The 16,516-nt window shown below is 43.1% G+C and overlaps 1 protein-coding gene and 1 non-coding gene across 2 annotated transcripts in view; one reads left to right on the top strand and one right to left on the bottom strand.

Annotated features, from left to right (window-relative positions):
- The window catches only part of ak7b (adenylate kinase 7b), a 57,439-nt gene that overhangs the window by 9,404 nt on the left and 31,519 nt on the right, over positions 1-16,516 (bottom strand). Inside the window, exons 9-15 of the mRNA XM_078234375.1 lie at positions 15,132-15,206; positions 13,612-13,761; positions 12,206-12,334; positions 10,439-10,565; positions 8,167-8,295; positions 4,279-4,347; positions 3,421-3,618 (exon numbers count right to left, since the gene is read on the bottom strand). Of these exons, the coding sequence (XP_078090501.1) occupies positions 3,421-3,618; positions 4,279-4,347; positions 8,167-8,295; positions 10,439-10,565; positions 12,206-12,334; positions 13,612-13,761; positions 15,132-15,206 (877 nt within the window). The remainder of the gene's footprint in view (positions 1-3,420; positions 3,619-4,278; positions 4,348-8,166; positions 8,296-10,438; positions 10,566-12,205; positions 12,335-13,611; positions 13,762-15,131; positions 15,207-16,516) is intronic.
- Positions 11,548-11,654, top strand: LOC144507384 (U6 spliceosomal RNA). Its single transcript, XR_013500082.1, has one exon. It is a non-coding gene; the product is annotated as a U6 spliceosomal RNA (small nuclear RNA).

The following is a 16,516-nucleotide window of genomic DNA, read 5'->3' as shown; positions in this document are numbered from 1 at the left end:
TCTACACCCTAGCTATGACTGTAACACTTCATTCTGCACTCTCTCCTTTTCTTCTCTATGAACAGTATGCTTTCTCTGTATAGTGCAAAAGAAGCAATACTTTTCACTGTATGCTAATACAAGGGCGGCACGGTAGCACAGTGGTCAGCACTGCTGCTTCACAGCTCCAGGGACCTGGGTTTGAATCCCGGCTCGGGTCACTGTCTGTGTGGAGTTTGCACATTCTCCCTGTGTTTGCGTGGGTTTTCTCCGGGTGCTCTGGTTTCCTCCCACAATCCAAAACTGTGCGGGCTAGGTTGATTGGCCATTCTAAATTGCCTTTAGTGTCCCGGGATGCATAGGTTAGAGGGGTCAGAGGGATATGTGGGGATAGGGCCTGGGTGGGATTGTGGTTGGTGCAGACTCGATGGGCCGAATGGCCTCTTTCTGCACTGTAGGATTCTATGATTCTATCTATAAAAAAAAACATGTGACAATAATAAATCAAATCAAAAAGGGTAATTGAAAATGGGCAACAAATGCTGGCTATGCCAGTAATCCCCACATCCCATGAAAGAATAAAAAACACATTTTGCCTGCTGTTTTGTATCATCTCGACAATCTTGACCTCTTACAGTCCTGTCAATGAGCTCTGCTACTGACCATGGCGGTTCTAATGAAACCGGACAATTAACCTACCTATCCTTTACTTTAAACAGTTCATGATTTAATTTCAGATTTTCAACGCTCATTGGAGTGTGTTGTGGATTTAAAAAAAACAATGTGATGTTATTATTGGCCATGAAAATCACTAATGATGATTCTGCCAGAGCTAAAAATAGATCAGACATTAAAATAGGCGTCCATAGTTAAGAAATAAATGCGTAAACACCCAAGATTTTCCATACACACTGTGTCATCAGGGAACAGAGTTGAAGACAGCTGAGGTCCTTCTCCTTTGAGAGGGTGAGAAGGAAAATCAGAGGGCAAGTCAACCAGAGTGATACAGTTTAAAAAAAAGACTTGTATTCATATGGTGTCTTTCACAGCCTCAGGGCATCCTATTGTGCTCTACAGCCAATGAGGTACTATTATTAACCTACTTACCTGCCTCTTTAAACTCTTCTAGTGCTTGGTTCAAATTAAGTCAATTAGAGACTCAGTTGCCTCTTGCTACAATTTGCTTTGCTCAATTAATGGCCTGGATATTTACAGTAAGAAGTTTAACAACACCAGGTTAAAGTCCAACAGGTTTATTTGGTAGCAAAAGCCACACAAGCTTTCGGAGCTGCAAGCCCCTTCTTCAGGTGAGTGGGAATTCTGTCCACAAACAGAGCATATAAAGACACAAACTCAATTTACATGAATAATGGTTGGAATGCGAATACTTACAACTAATCAAGTCTTTAAGAAACAAAACAATGTGAGTGGAGAGAGCATCAAGACAGGCTAAAAAAATGTGTATTGTCTCATGACTATTCACTTACTACACATCAATACACATCATTAGTGATGAAACAATACACATCTTTTTAGCCTGTCTTGATGCTCTCTCCACTCACATTGTTTTGTTTCTTAAAGACTTGATTAGTTGTAAGTATTCGCATTCCAACCATTATTCATGTAAATTGAGTTTGTGTCTTTATATGCTCTGTTTGTGGACAGAATTCCCACTCACCTGAAGAAGGGGCTTGCAGCTCCGAAAGCTTGTGTGGCTTTTGCTACCAAATAAACCTGTTGGACTTTAACCTGGTGTTGTTAAACTTCTTACTGTGTTTACCCCAGTCCAACGCCGGCATCTCCACATCCTGGATATTTACAGCATATGTCATGATCCATCACGCAAACCAGCCTCTCATCCATTGACACTGTCTACACTTCCCGCTGCCTCAGCAAAGCAGCCAGCATAATTAAGGACCCCACACACCCCGGACATTCTCTCTTCCACCTTCTTCCGTCAGGAAAGAGAAACAAAAGTCTGAGGTCACGTACCAACCGACTCAAGAACAGCTTCTTCCCTGTTGTCATCAGACTTTTGAATGGACCTACCTTACTTTAAGTTGATCTTTCTCTACATCCTAGCTATGACTGTAACACTACATTCTGCACTCTCTCCTTTCCTTCTCTATGAACGGTATGCTTTGTCTGTGTAGCGCGCAGGAAACAATACTTTTCACTGTATGTTAATACATGTGACAATAATAAATCAAATCAAATCAAATGATTTAACTGATGGTGAAACAGGTTCAAGGGGTTGAATGGCCTGCTGCTGTTCCCATTTTCTTGTAAAATGCGACCTTGAAGTTATCATGAGTGATTCCAAGAGAGGCCCTCCGTATGAATAAACATTGTTTTCAATGAAATGTGAATTTTCCCTGATCAAGTATGTTAAAAAGATAACAAAACTTTAAACAATTAACGTTAATTCCTGGGCCTGTACAGAGAAATTTGGCAAATGTGATCAGGCAAGAGGTAGGATAACCATGGACACCAGGCAGCAGTCTGTGGTGAATGGCTCTTATGTAGGTGCTGTTACGACAAACTGGCGAGATAGGGACTGGGAAGTCCTGCTTGGGGACTCAGAAGCAGGAAATGCTAGAAGCAAATGGAAAAAGAGGCAGAGGGAGGGTCAGTGTGGAAGGAAGAAACCCAAGTCTAAGTTATTAGTGTCTGAAGTGAAAAGAAAACAACACTGTCCATCTCACTATGAGACTTTGCAGGCCTCGGGTGGCTGTAACTGTAGGCTGCATCAATACTTGCTTTGGAGGATGCAGAGACAAGTACAGTAAGTTTCGGCATACCAGGAAAGATGTTCACCATTCCAGACTGAGACTTCATAGAATCCATAGAATCCCTACAGTGCAGAAGGAGGCCATTCAGCCCATCGAGTCTGCACTGACCACAATCCCACCCAGGCCCTATCCCCATAACCCCATGTATTTACCCTAACTAGTCCCCCTGACACAAAGGGCCAATTTACCATGGCCAATCCACCTAACCTGCACATCTTTGGACTGTGGGAGGAAACCAGAGCACCCACAAGCCACAGAGATCAATACACTCTGTGCCATCCGTCCATTAATCCTTGAGGATCAGTAAAGTGCTCCCTCCTGTCACGGCCATATGTTTTTCCGATCTGTTCAGGTTATGTATCATATTTAAACAGTTGTTTCTTAAAAAATTAATAAACTACCTTAGATCACTTATGAGTGCTTGTTTGGGTAATGTGTGACTCCCTTAAAACTGACAGTTGATAAGAAGATTCAATACTCTTTTGATTTACTTTTAGACCCTTAGCGAATCAAGGGGATTGGGGATCAGACAGGTGTTGAAGTTCAACCATGATGTGATTGAATGGCAGAGCCCTGTTAAAGACCCACATGGACTACTTCTCCTCATATATCTTTTGTTAGTCATTTCATTGGCATCAATCAAGCTTACCAATGTGTACAGGATGAATCTCAATCTCATCAAAGTAATTCAGGAGTGTCTCATCTTCTGCATTTTGTTCCCTGAATTGGGCAAGATGGCGCATGAACCTGTCTTGTGTATAATGGGTCCCAACAACAACACTCTCTGGCAGATTCAAGGCGCGATTCTTCAAGAACTCATCAGAGGCATCCAAAGAAAAAATAAACTCTGTGGAGAGAAGGCATACAGGAACTTGAATTATTGGCAAATATGTAATAGGTGGGGGTTCAGAAGAATGTAAGTTTTTAAAGTGCTTTTAGGTAGTAGAAGGCTGGAGGGGATGTGGGTGATAATAGAGTCAAGGAAGCAGTCAGAGATAGCCTTGTTGGTGATTGAGACCTCAGGAGCAGAGAGAAGGCAAAGCTGATTGTGTCGTGATCTGCGTGGACTTGGAACATTTTAATGTATGGTGAAATTGAGTGAGGATAGGTGTGCAGAAAAGTCAGAGGAGAAGGACTTAGGGAATTCAGGCATAAACGAATTCAACAAGGATGAGGAGGCCCTCATGACAGGTTTAAATTTCAGTGGCGCATTATTATTCTGGAGCTTTCCTTGATTACCTTTGAGGGAGCTTCAAATAAATGTTTCCCTTCAGGGCTTAGAGGAGGAAAAAAGTCCTCCATGGGTTAGATCATACATTTGGAGAGAGCAAACCTGATGGGCCAAATTACCTTTTCACCCTTAACTCAATTAAATAGGACCAACAACAGATAGATTCTTTAACTGAAGACAGTAGATTTTGCAAGATGGCAATGACAAAAAATAAAGTATGACTGATATTATTGAGATAGCTTTATAAAATCATAAATACAATGAAACATTACCAACCTGGAGTAATAACCTTGTCATATTGTGGTGATTTGCTCATGGTACTTTCTTCTTCTTCATCCTCTTCAACTGCATTACAAGATGCGAAAAAGAGTAAGACACAGATTAATACAGATTCTAAGAGATCGCAGTGGTGTCTGGGCTGCTTGGAATGTAACTGAGCTAGATTAAATTAAATCACTCACTTTGTTAGATATTTATATATATATTGTGTTTTGCGAGTCAAGGAGATGTTTGATATAGCCTTATCATTTTGGAAGTTTTGTGTGGCTATTTACCTCTCTCAGGAGACTAAATATATTGGGCACAGCCCATGATATTCCAGTGATATTCCCATGATATTCTAGTTTCACCTGTTCACGTGCTCAATAGATTGATTTTTAAAAATTCATTCCACTCTTGACTACGTTCGGGTGATATGGTTGGGGTTGAATAGTGTGTGCAAACCATGAGAGGTGTGTGTGTGATGTGGCAGCACGGTGGCACAGTGGTTAGCACTCTTGCCTCACAGCGCCAGGGACCCTGGTTCGATTCCCGGCTTGGGTCACTGTCTGTGTGGAGTTTGCACATTCTCCCTGTGTCTGCGTGGGTTTCCTCCGGGTGCTCCAGTTTCCTCCCACAGTCCAAAGATATGCGGGTTAGGTGGATTGGCCATGCTAAATTGCCCCTTTGTGTCAAGGGGACTAGCTGGGGTAACTATGGGGATAGGGCCTGGGTGGGATTGTGGTCTATGCAGACCCGATGGGCTGAATGACCTCCTTCGGCACTGTAGGATTCTATGATTCTATGTGTGTTACATTACAGTAAAATATATCAATGCCAAGTGAGCGTTAATTGATAAAGATTGTTGGCCATTGTGTTATGCGGGTATGGTACATTGTATGTTAAGCTAGGGGTGATATGGCATTTGAAGATGCACTCACTGACTACTCATTGAACATTTTGTGACACTTCAACCAGACTCCTGGTATTAACTTCTGAAGATATCTGTTGGTCCCATTAACTTTGCAACTTTTGTCTGGAAAGCCTCCTAACCCCTGTGCATTGTTGACGTTACTCCTCCCCCGCCACTTCCTGCAGCAAGGCCTCCAGGGCAGCTTTGGAAAATCTTGGAGCCCACTCTATGCAATGTTTTTTTTAATACTTTTCCAATTCAATCAAATCAAATCCAATTCAGAGTCTCAACAAGTTGAGACATTTCAGATCCAGGCTGACAAGACAGGGCAGGCGACCAAACCACCCTGTCCTGGGCCCGATCTACATGAGCCAAGCTGATTGGAGAAGGGGGAGGTTCCTCCTCCAAGGCTTGGGCTCATTTCCATCTTAGCCAAAAGGCCGAGATGCCGCTTTTAAAAATTGCTTCATATGAAACATATGAAGCCTCAATGCAACCCAATGACCTCAACCAAGCGCAGCATCCTCTCCACACTACACTTGATCTTAGCCAAAAGGCCGAGAAGCGAGCTGCAATGTTTGCTATTACTGAGGGGTCCCCAAGTCATCATCACTTTTAGAATGGCTTCCAATACCTGCTCCAGTCAAAATGCCCCTCCCCTTTAAGAGACATTGGCTGGCTTTAACTCATGTTAGCCTCAATTTTGCACCACCTGTTCAGGCATGCAAACATTCAACAGTGCACTTAGTGTTGGCTTCTTGCTACAATCAGTTAAATTAGCAGACAGCATGTTTATGTGCTGCCACCATCGGAAGTAACAGGTGCAGTATAATAATTCCCACACCCCTTTTCAAATTTGCGGTCCTTTTTTGTATTGCTTCTCAGTTCTCTCCAACCCTCTAATTCTTTCCATTTGTGTGTTATCCTTTCTGTCTGGATGGCTTTTTTCCCTAGTTATTTCTGTTTATTTTCATTCACACTTTCACTCTCTCTCCTGTTCTCTGTAATAGTCACTCCCTTTATCTCCCCTCCATTCTGTTTGTCTGCCACTACCTCTGTGTGTGTGCCTCAAATGCAATTTTTCTTATACCATTTCACTGTTTCTAAAAGCCATGCCAGACAGCAAAGTGGCAGCCAGTGTGAATTAGCGTCAGGTTCATTCGCTTCATCTAAATGTACTGCATCCAGCACCCAGATTCACATCGTCATTTTGCAGTGGTCTATTAGCTCTTCGATTACTTTTCCACAATTGACAGAAATAGGAAGAATTAGAGAGTTGGAGAGAACTGAGAAGGAGAACAGGAAGAGAGATGAAAGCTGCAAAATTGAAAACAAGCATTGGGATCACGATGCTTCTTGCTTCCAATGGTGAGGGGGATTTACAATGAAACACACCGTGCCTAGGCACAGGGTCCTGATCAGTGGGCCCCGGCCAGTGTCAATGGGCACCAATCAGAGCCTGATAACTCTGCATTTTCTAATAGACTCAAAATAAAAATGAGCCTATCAGCAGGCAATATAGAGCGACATCAGACTCTGATTGGCCGAGTCCCCTTAAAGCAGGAAAATAGACGGGTCCAAATGTTGAGGCGTGCGTGCGTGGAACGAGAGAGAGGCAGAGGCAGAAAATGCTATATTTAACTTTTGTGAATAAAGGCACAGCCAGCAACAGCGAGGCAAAGCATGAGGTGCCAGGTGAAAGCTGCAAACCAAGGTGAGCACGCTAGTCAACAACCATCAAGCAACGAGGGAAGCAGGCGAGGGGCGACTTGATCGGGGCTGAGGAAGGCAGGCCAGCCAGCAACAGAGAGGCACCAGGTAAAACTGCAAAAAACTACAAAGGGTTGTGAACGGAGCCCAGTCCATCACGCAAACCAACCAGCCCATCCACTGACTCTGTCTACACCTCCCGCTGCCTCAGAAAAGCAGCCAGCATAACTAAGGACCCCATGCACCCCAGACATTCTCTCTTCCACCTTCTTCCCTCGGGAAAAAGATACGAAAGGGCAGCACGGTAGCACAGTGGTTAGCACTGCTGCTTCACAGCTCCAGGGTCCCGGGTTCGATTCCCGACTCGGGTCACTGTCTGTGTGGAGTTTGCACATTCTCCTCGTGTCTGCGTGGGTTTCCTCCGGGTGCTCCGGTTTCCTCCCACAGTCCAAAGATGTGCGGGTTAGGTTGATTGGCCAGGTTAAAAATTGCCCCTTAGAGTCCTGGGATGCGTAGGTTAGAGGGATTAGCGGGTAAAAATATGTGGGGGTAGGGCCTGGGTGGGATTGTGGTCGGTGCAGACTCGATTGGGCCGAATGGCCTCCTTCTGCACTGTAGGGTTTCTATGATTTCTATGAAAAGTCTGAGGTCACATACCAACTCAAGAAAAGCTTCTTCCCTGCTGCCATCAGACTTTTGAATGAACCTACCTTATATTAATTTGATCTTTCTCTACACCCTAGCTATGACTGTAACACTCCATTCTGCACCCTCTCTTTTTCCTTCTCTATGAACGGTAGGCTTTGTCTGTATAGCACACAAGAATCAATACTTTTCACTGTATACTAATACATGTGACAATAATAAATCAAATCAAATCACTGCTGCCCTAAGCACTCGTGGTGGAGGGAGTGAATGCTTAAGGTTGTGATGGAATGCAGATCAAATGGGCTGCTTTGTCCTGGATGGTGTCGAGCTTGTTGAGCGTAGTTAGAGCTGCACTCCTCGAAGCTAGTGACGAATATTCCATCATACTCTTGAGTTGTGTATCGTCATTGTGACAGATTGATCTAACGATGGACAGGATTTGATTTTGTTGAAAAAAATGAGTTATCATGGGATGTCCCGTTACTTACGGTAAGTATATTTATACATATATCCATTCCTAGCCTCATTCTAATCAGAGTCACTGTGTGTGTCTTTGGGCTTGCATGTCAGGCTGCACTGGGGCTAACTGCAATTCAAGATGACAACTGTGAAATATTAAAGTGTACAAAGCTTACCACTGAAGAGTTCCTTGGTTTGTGTATACGTCTTAGGATAACCATCAAGAATAAAACCCTGATTCTGACATGGCATAGATGACAGCTTCTCCCTCATAAACCTGATGACGAAAGAATCATCCAGGCGACCTACAAAGTTGAAAACAAAAGAGTCCATCAGTTAGATTGTAAAAGAAAATGCATTTTTCTCTAAACCAGAGAGCAATTAGAAAAGCGTATGGAATCTTGGGCTTTACATTTTGAGGTGCTGTGATTTTTGAAGAGTCAGAGAGACTCCATGCCTTATCCAAAACGATGCGGGGCTCCCAGATCTGGAATATTCACCTCATTTCTGACAGATCTTATTTTTGACGGGGGGAGGGGGGGGAGAAGGTGTGTGTGTGTGCGCGCGGGGGGTGGGGGGGGAGAAGGTGTGTGTGTGTGCGCGGGGGGTGGGGGGGGGGCGGAGGTGGGGAACATTATGTACAAATGGGAGAAACCTTAACCCATCTGGGCCCATTTTGGTTGCTGCGAGAGCCATTTCCCAGTGTGTGACCTGCAACTTTTAAGAGTAGATTGGGATGTGCATAAAAAGTGAATATGGTCTGTGGAATTGTTGGGCCGTCAGGTTATTTGAATCTTCTATTCTTTAAATTTTGATAAAAACAGCCTGCTGTGTCTTGATGCTTGCAATTTTATTGTCTGTTTCATGACATACACCTGAGGGTTATCATTATAGTATTACTGCCTGATTGCTTCTTAAACATGCTTGGCAGCCCCTGTGGCTTCATTCAAACTTTTTCCAGGGGCAGCAAGCCAAACTTCAGCACACACCTACCCCCCGGAACAAAAATCCAGCCATTTGGGGCTGTTTCTCCGGAGGCAGGTGCTGTGAGGGAGGAATTTTCTTGACTCTGTGCACCTGCCTTAAGAGGAATAATCCAAGCCAACACAACAGAAATTAGGGCAGTCACCAATCAGTTCCAAGCTGCAAAGGAAATTCATTTTGACTAAAGTTAATGAAGTTGTTAAGGGGCGGCTGTCTGCAATGTGAGCCTGTCCTGACATTAAGTACTGATTAGTTCTATTGACATAAACCCGAGGGAAAGAATCAATAAAATAAACTATTGGATTAGTATGGTGAGAGGAAGCTATGCATTGTACCTACCTGGCCGTACATGGACTTATAACTTGATGCAATGTTTAAAAGCTTTTAAGAACGTAAGAACATAAGAAATAGGAGCAGGAGTAGGCCATCTAGCCCCTCGAGCCTGCCCCACCATTCAATAAGATCATGGCTGATCTGAAGTGGATCAGTTCCACTTACCCGCCTGATCCCTATAACCCCTAATTCCCTTACCGATCAGGAATCCATCTATCCGTGATTTAAACATATTCAACGAGGTAGCCTCCACCACTTCAGTGGGCAGAGAATTCCAGAGATTCACCACCCTCTGAGAGAAGAAGTTCCTCCTCAACTCTGTCCTAAACTGACTCCCCCTTATTTTGAGGCTGTGTCCTCTAGTTCTTGTTTCCTTTCTAAGTGGAAAGAATCTCTCTGCCTCTACCCTGTCTAGCCCCTTCATTATCTTATATGTCTCTATAAGATCTCCCCCTCAGCCTTCTAAACTCCAATGAGTACAGGCCCAATCTACTCAATCTCTCCTCATAAGCTAACCCCCTCATCTCCGGTATCAACCTGGTGTACTCCCTCCAAAGCCAATACATCCTTCCGCAAATAAGGGGACCAAAATTGCACACAGTACTCCAGTTGTGGCCTCACCAGTACCTTGTACAATTGCAGCAAGACCTCCCTGCTTTTATACTCCATCCCCTTCGCGATAAAGGCCAACATTCCATTTGCTTTCTTGATCACCTGCTACACCTGCAAACTGAGTTTTTGCGATTCATGCACATGGACCCCCAGGTCCCTCTGCACAGTAGCATGTTGTAATTTTTCACCATTTAAATAATAGTCCATTTTACTATTATTCCTTCCAAAGTGGATAACCTCACACTTGTCAACGTTATACTCCATCTGCCAGATCCTCGCCCACTCACTTAGCCTATCCAAATCTCTCTGCAGACTTTCTGCATCCTCCACGCAATTCGCTTTCCCACTCATCTTTGTGTCATCCGCAAACTTTGTTACCCTACACTCGGTCCCCTCCTCCAGATCGTCTATGTATATGGTAAACAGTTGAGGCCCCAGCACCGATCCCTGCGGCACGCCACCCTTATCTTGATTTATTCGCAAATAAAAATAAATGCAAAGAAAACCAACACTCATTACCACCATTTTGTTCCATATTTTCTTTGACTTGGTCAAGAAGCCCCTGGGCATCTCTGACTGCCATTTCATCACCTTCTTCTTCAGTTTCTTCCGCTTCCTCAGTATCAGGCTGTGTAGTTTTTAATTCCTAAAATGATGAACATTTAGTTTGAAACAAAGCTGTGAAAATAACCCCCAATTTGTTTTTTTTCAAAGTAGACCTCAGCTAAGTTCAGTTGGCAGAAGCAATGTGACATTCATAGGATCACAGAATCCCTACAGTGCAGAAGGAGGCTATTTGGCCCATCAAGTCTGCACAGACCACAATCCCACCCAGGTCCTATCCCCATAACTCCATGCATTTACCCTAGCTAGTCCCTGTGACACTAAGAGGCAATTTCGCATGGCCAATCCACCTAACTCGCACATCTTTGGATTGTGGGAGGAAACCGGAGGAAACCTATGCAGAATGTGCAAACTCCACACAGACAGTGACCCAAGCCGGGAATCAAACCCGGGTCCCTGGTGCTGTGAGGCAACAGTTCTAACCACTGTGTCACCATCGTCGCTGGTCTGTGCTGAGTCACATGTCTCAGTTAAGGTGAAAGAAAGTATGCTCCAATTGGCTTCAGTGCCTCTGGGCTAAGGAGGACCAGATCACCTTCTATCCAGTAACTGCTCCTCTGGAAGGAACATGAAATATGTGAACATCAGCAGATAATAGGACTGTGATTCATCCACGGTTCAATAGCTTGCTGCCAATTGCTTAGGTTTACACATGAAGAGCACACACATTAATGAGGGAACCGTACACTAGCTATCTAGGAGAAAAATAAACTTGCAACAAAAAAAACACAAAAAGTAACCGGTTGCTTGTAACACTGCAATATTTCTGGAGAAGCAAATCAATGAAATCTGCACAGGGACAAGTGACCACAGAAAAGTGACCACATGATCCCCATGTGTAAATGGGATGAGGTATTAAGGAAGATTGGAGAATCTTAAGTGTTACTCTTGTTGAAGTGGACAATTAAGGTGGATCACATGGAAACATATAAGATATTAAACAGTATAGATTATTGTTTCAAAGTGACCCAGAAATAAATGGAGCAGAGGGCATGGATAGTAATATGCTCACTTCAGCAGCACATACACTAAAATTGGAACAATACAGAGAAGATTAGCATGGCCCCTGTGCAAGGATGACATGCAAATTTGTGAAGCGATCCATATTTCATGGGCGGCATGGTGGCCCAGTGGTTAGCACTGCTGTCGCACAGCACCAGGGACCCAGGTTTGGTTCCTGTCTTGGATCACTGTCTGTGCGGAGTCTGCTTGTCCTCCCTGTGTCTGCATGAGTTTCCTCCGGGTGCTCCGGTTTCCTCCCACAGTCCAAAAGACATGCTAGTTAGGTGCATTGACCGTGCTAAATTCTCCTTCAGTGTACCCGAACAGGGCCAGAATGTGGCGATTAGGGGATTTTCACAGTAACTTCATTGCAGTGTTAATGTAAGGTCACTTGTGGCAATAAATAAATTTATTAAAATAAATAAATTAGTTCAAAGTAAACTTAAACCTAGTTCAGGGATAAAAGGTTTGCTCAAAGAGTGAATTGTGTGAGGAATAATCTGCCAGGCAGGGTAGAGGAAGTAAGAACATTGGGGATTCTTTAACATAAAACTGGAAGGTCCTTTTAGAAAGTATGGGTGCAGGAGGGTTACGCTTGGATGGGTCAAGAGATCTTTTTTCATTTTTGACTCTTCTTATGTCTAGTTAGAATAAACATACCAGATTTGCTATAGCCTCGTCAATGACATCTTTTATTTTGATGTGGTGCAGCTTGTAGTGCTTGGCCAACTTTTCTGCCACCGAGGTTTTCCCCACTGCAGGGGGTCCCAGAATAGCGATTTTTAGTGGCTGTGGAAAATAAAATAATTGCTAAAACACATTTCTGCATTTGTCTGAATATGAAAACATCCTACAAGGCTTTCAGAAAATAAAGGAAATATTCTTCAGCAGGAAAGCAGAAGACAAACATGGAGGTAGCAGGGCTGAAATACTTTACTGGCTATTTAGCAAACACAGGAAGAAGTCTCACAACACCAGGTTAAAGTCCAACAGGTTTATTTGGCAGCACTAGCTTTCGGAGTCTCAGGCTCCTTCATCACCTGACCTGGTGTTGTGAAACTTCTTACTGTGCTTACCCCAGTCCAACGCCGGCATCTCCACATCATATTTAGCAAACATACAGGCTCCAAATTTAACTCCCGGCATGTTTTGGGTGGGTAAATGGTGGGGTGAGTATTTTAACTCCCAGGCCTCATTAACATGTTTTCAGTCTACTCCCCACCCATGTGGAAAGGTGGGAAGTAATTATTGGCCTCTACATAGAAGGTGTTGGGAAAAGGCAGAGAGGGGTTTCGGGAGGGTCTCGTTGGAGGGAAAGCTGGGAGGAAGGAGATCTTTTCTTGTGGGGCCTAGTGGAATATTCTGATTTGAAGGTTATTCAGCAATGAAGCAGAAGTGCTAAAACAATGCATTTCAAACACTCAGACCCATAAAATTGAAGCCGGATAAAAGAGAATATAAAAATAAATACGGAAGGAGTTACTTTTGGGGTCAGATTGTCAGCACTTGGCGCCTGAACTGGCTGAAGGTTTGAACACGCCAGGTCTAGGTTCACCTGTAAAGAATGGCCATTTGGATGAGGTAACAGAGGGGAGCCAACTATAATCCAGAATGATCCAAGGTCTTCAGAATAGAATGGGAGAAAATTGAAGAGGCAAGGGAACTACATTGGAAATAAACACTATCGTTCTCCTAACTTTAAGAAGTATCCAGTGCAAAATAACAGCAAAATTTCTCACTGTCAAATATAGGGAAAGAATGATTGGTCCAAAGAATGGGGTGGGTGAGTGTAAGTGGCGTCAAAGCATCTTTACTGACTGTAATAAAAGCTGAAAATGCTGGAAATGCTCAGCAGGTGAGGAAAGCATTTATGAAGAGAGAAACAAAGTTAACAGTTCAAGTCCTTTCATTGGAGTGTGCTTTCCCCATACGTCATTATTTCTATATATGAAAGATTTAAGTATGAGGATGAGCATAAAATTCCAGATACTTAAACAGCCCAGAGAAATACTGTAAAAAGATCTCCATGAGAAATGATCAATCACTGAGATAATGAACCACCTTACCAGAAGCGTTCGAGCTTGCTTGTATTCTTTGATAAGATTCTGAATGTTCTCCACAATACCACTTTCAGCCACCCAGTGGATGTTGAAGTTTTCCTTGATGAAAAAGGCCTCCAATGTCAGGTTCACCATCAAGTGATCAAGATCGGATTGCTGTTGGAACAGAAAGTGAATTTAAAGACTAAAACTTCAAATTTTGAAAGGTGAAATTAAATAAAGAAAATGTTTCGAGGAAGTTTTTCCTTGTGGGTGAAGATAGAATTACACTAGCAGTGTCCAAGGTGTGCAAGGTGAAAGATTCTGGTGAAACAAGCCCACTCAAAATGTCACACAATACAATAGATGCTGGAAATCTGAAATAAAAATGGAAAATGCTGGAAATATTCGGCAGGTGGAGAGAGAGAAACGTTTCAGGTCAAAGATACCTCTCGAAATCCATGCATTATCAATCTGAAACGTTAACTGTTTCTCTCTCTCCACAGATGCTGCCTGACCTGTTGAGTATTTCAAGCATTCTCTGTTTTTATGCCAGTGAACACATTAGCCTGCCTTTTCTTTTTCAGATAATGAAGAAGCTCCTCTCTGTTTCTGTATTCTATCATTTGCAATGCCCACTACTAGGGGCGGCACGATAGCACAGTGATTAGCACTGCTGCTTCACAGCTCCAGGGACCTGGGTTCGATTCCCAGCTTGGGTCACTGTCTGTGTGGAGTTTGCACATTCTCCTCGTGTCTGCATGGGTTTCCTCCGGGTGCTCTGGTTTCCTCCCACAGTCCAAAGATGTGTGGGTTAAGTTGACTGGCCATGCTAAAATTGCCCCTTAGTGTCCTGAGATGTGTAGGTTAGAGGGATTAGCGGGTAAATATGTAGGGATATGGGGACAGGGCCTGGGTGGGATTGTGGTCGGTGCAGACTCGATGGGCCAAGTGGCCTCTTTCTGCACTGATTCTATGATTCTTCTACTTGAAATGCTTGTAGAAAATACAAGCATGGGTGCTCAGCACCCGTAGTATGTTTGCAACTGTTCCTGCCTCGTGTTTTCTCTTCCGATAATTTGTCCAGTTTTATTCTGCTCCCTCTTAAATCTGCCTGCCAACTTGTCTTGCCTCCAATTTACCGCCCATTCCTGCTTCCTACATTCTCCAGCCTTGTTTCTTCCTTTTAATCTCCTTAGCCAACTTGTCTTTCTTTTCTCATTTTCTCGCTGCTGTTTTTCTGCCCTTTTCCAGCAATGGTTCCGAATGAGGTAAGTGCAGCATGCCAAGAGCCTATAGTTCAATGAAACCATCCCAACTTTATGAAAGAAACATAGGCCATACAAATTTTCACGTATGAATGCTATGGAAGAAAGTACATTCAGCAGTGACAATGTTTTGGAAATAACCCACTTTCTTTGTTCTCAGGACATGGGCAACACTGGCAAAACTGCAAATGCCATGGAAAGCCTATTTGTTACTTTGCTGAATACAATGGAAACTCAAACAGTTAAGCATGAACATAGTTAAATAAATGATGTACTGACTGTCAAGTCATAGCTGAGTAGGGCATCTTCTTCAGGAACGTGTTGGATCTTGCCAGGTCCAAGTTTGCTGATTGCCTGTTAGGATAATTACTATATTTACTCGGTTTCTCAAAATAATACTACTGGATTTGACATTCAACTATTCTTTAGAGATCTCTCAATTTCCTGGCATTTGAAGGCCCTGTCCAAGGTAGAGTTAAGCAATGCAGACCAGGAGATCAATCACTAAATTTCCTATGCTGATCTAGTTGATCCTATGATACGAGGAATATATATATATATTTATATATGTATAATGAATTATCATGTCTAAATGTCTCAAAGCACTTCACAAAATGAATTTCTTGTGAAATCTATTTACTGTTATATAAACAGAAAAGGCGTATATACTGTACTAATAAATCACACAAATAGAATTGAGGTAAATGGCCAGCTAATCTGTAGTATTGGTTGGGAGCAATATTGACCAGGATACCAAGAAAACTCTGTATTTCTTTGAAAATTGCCAAAGCAACTTTAACATTCCGCATGAAGCACTGCAACAGAATGATGCCCAGCATATCAGCTCAAGGGAAAAATGTCCCAACACTGCAGAAGCTGGTAAGCACACAATTTTGCACAACTGGCCTCCATGTCAGTTTGGTGCCATGATCCCAACCCCAAGCCATTTTGGATGGATGGTGTCAAACTTCTTGAGGCCAATTATGGAACATATTAAGGCCTCAGTCACATGCTGACAGGAATTTCCAGTCAGTCAGCAATGCGGACAGTCTATGTTGACCTGGACCTCAATGGGCTCAGGGCTGGGTTGAGGCCCTCAATCGATTATGCGAGGGACCCAGTCCCTGATCTATGAATGAATAAGTTCAAGGCTGAATTATTCAACCAATTTTGTGGAAATGGAGATGTAGGGAGGGTTGGTCACATGTTTCGCAGGTACAACAAGCAATTAGAAAGGTAAATGGAATGTTGAACTTTATTGCAAGGTGGGGATTGAGTATAAAAGTAAGGGAAGTCTTGTTATAACTGTACAGGAAATTGGTATGACCACGCCTGGAGTACCATGTTCAATTTTGCTTTCCTTATTTAAAGAGGTTTATACTTGCACTATAGGCAGTTCAGAGAAGGCTTACTAGGTTGATTCCTAGTGATTCCTTATAAATGTTTGAATAACAAGAGAGCCAAAGGTAAGCGTTAGGAAGGAAGGCAGAATTACGGCCGCAATCAAATCAGCAAGCTCAAGGGGACAAATGGCCAGTCCTCCTCCTATTTCTTATGTTCCTTTATTTTGTAGGTTGAAATTAAGTTAATGCAAGCAAATGACCTATCATTGGAAGTATTTATATGCTGCAATGATCTATATACTCTATAAGGTTACATGACAC

This window comes from Mustelus asterias, chromosome 18 (assembly GCF_964213995.1).
Source record: "Mustelus asterias chromosome 18, sMusAst1.hap1.1, whole genome shotgun sequence".
Lineage (NCBI taxonomy): Eukaryota > Metazoa > Chordata > Chondrichthyes > Carcharhiniformes > Triakidae > Mustelus > Mustelus asterias.
Note: the sequence above shows the minus strand (reverse complement) of the source record. Positions and strands in the feature narration are given on the sequence as shown.